This window comes from Geospiza fortis, unplaced genomic scaffold (assembly GCF_000277835.1).
Source record: "Geospiza fortis unplaced genomic scaffold, GeoFor_1.0 scaffold282, whole genome shotgun sequence".
Taxonomy (NCBI): Eukaryota; Metazoa; Chordata; class Aves; order Passeriformes; family Thraupidae; genus Geospiza; species Geospiza fortis.
The window spans coordinates 654,252-654,974 of NW_005054424.1; the positions used below are offsets into that span (position 1 = coordinate 654,252).

At 44.7% G+C, this 723-nt stretch overlaps 1 protein-coding gene across 1 annotated transcript in view; it reads left to right on the top strand.

Moving 5' to 3' along the window:
- Positions 1-24: 24 nt before the first annotated feature.
- LOC115948536 (receptor-type tyrosine-protein phosphatase N2-like) overlaps positions 25-723 on the top strand; it is a 175,047-nt gene continuing 174,348 nt past the window's right edge. Inside the window, exon 1 of the mRNA XM_031061727.1 lies at positions 25-310. Within this exon, the coding sequence (XP_030917587.1) occupies positions 25-310 (286 nt within the window). The remainder of the gene's footprint in view (positions 311-723) is intronic.

A 723-nucleotide genomic window follows, 5' to 3' on the forward strand; every position in this document is an offset into this window, starting at 1 on the left:
CCGCGAGCGGGCCAGAGGAGCCTGATGGCCGCGCTGCACTCCTACATCACCCAGAACCTGTCTGCACACAGCAGCGAGAACAGCCCTCCCAGCAGGACTAAAGGCTCTCAGGTGTATGCTGAGAGCTTGTACTCTACACAGGGCAGCCCTTTTGATGGAACTTTTGCCAAAGGGAAAGCGGAAGATTTCAAAATGAGGAATCTGCTCCAGCCGAGGCCTGGGCCTGGAGCGCTGAGGCCGACCCCTGAGATGCTGAGTCACAAATCTGCTTCCCAGGATAATCCAAAGGACCCTCTGAGCATCGTGGATGGTAAAGTTGATATTTACTTATTTTTGTCACAGGCATATTTTATGAAAAATCCTTTCATTAGGGTCTTTTCTCCTGAGAAGCTGAGAAGCTTCAGCTTCGCCATGTTTTGCTGCTTTGGAATGTGATTTCGAAATTGTTTACCCAGCATGTGAAATTGTTTTTACTTGATGACCAATGACAGCCACCTGTGTTGAGGCTGTGACCAGTCACAAGATTTTATTATCATTCCATTTCTTCCCTTTGCTAGCCTTCTGATGAAATCCTTTCTTCTATTCTTTTAGTGTAGTTTTAGTATATAATTTTCTTTTAATATAATATATATAATAAAATAGTAAATCAGCCTTCTGAAACATGGAGTCAAGATTCTCCTCTCTTCCCTCATCCTGGGTCCCCTGTAAACACCACCACAATTC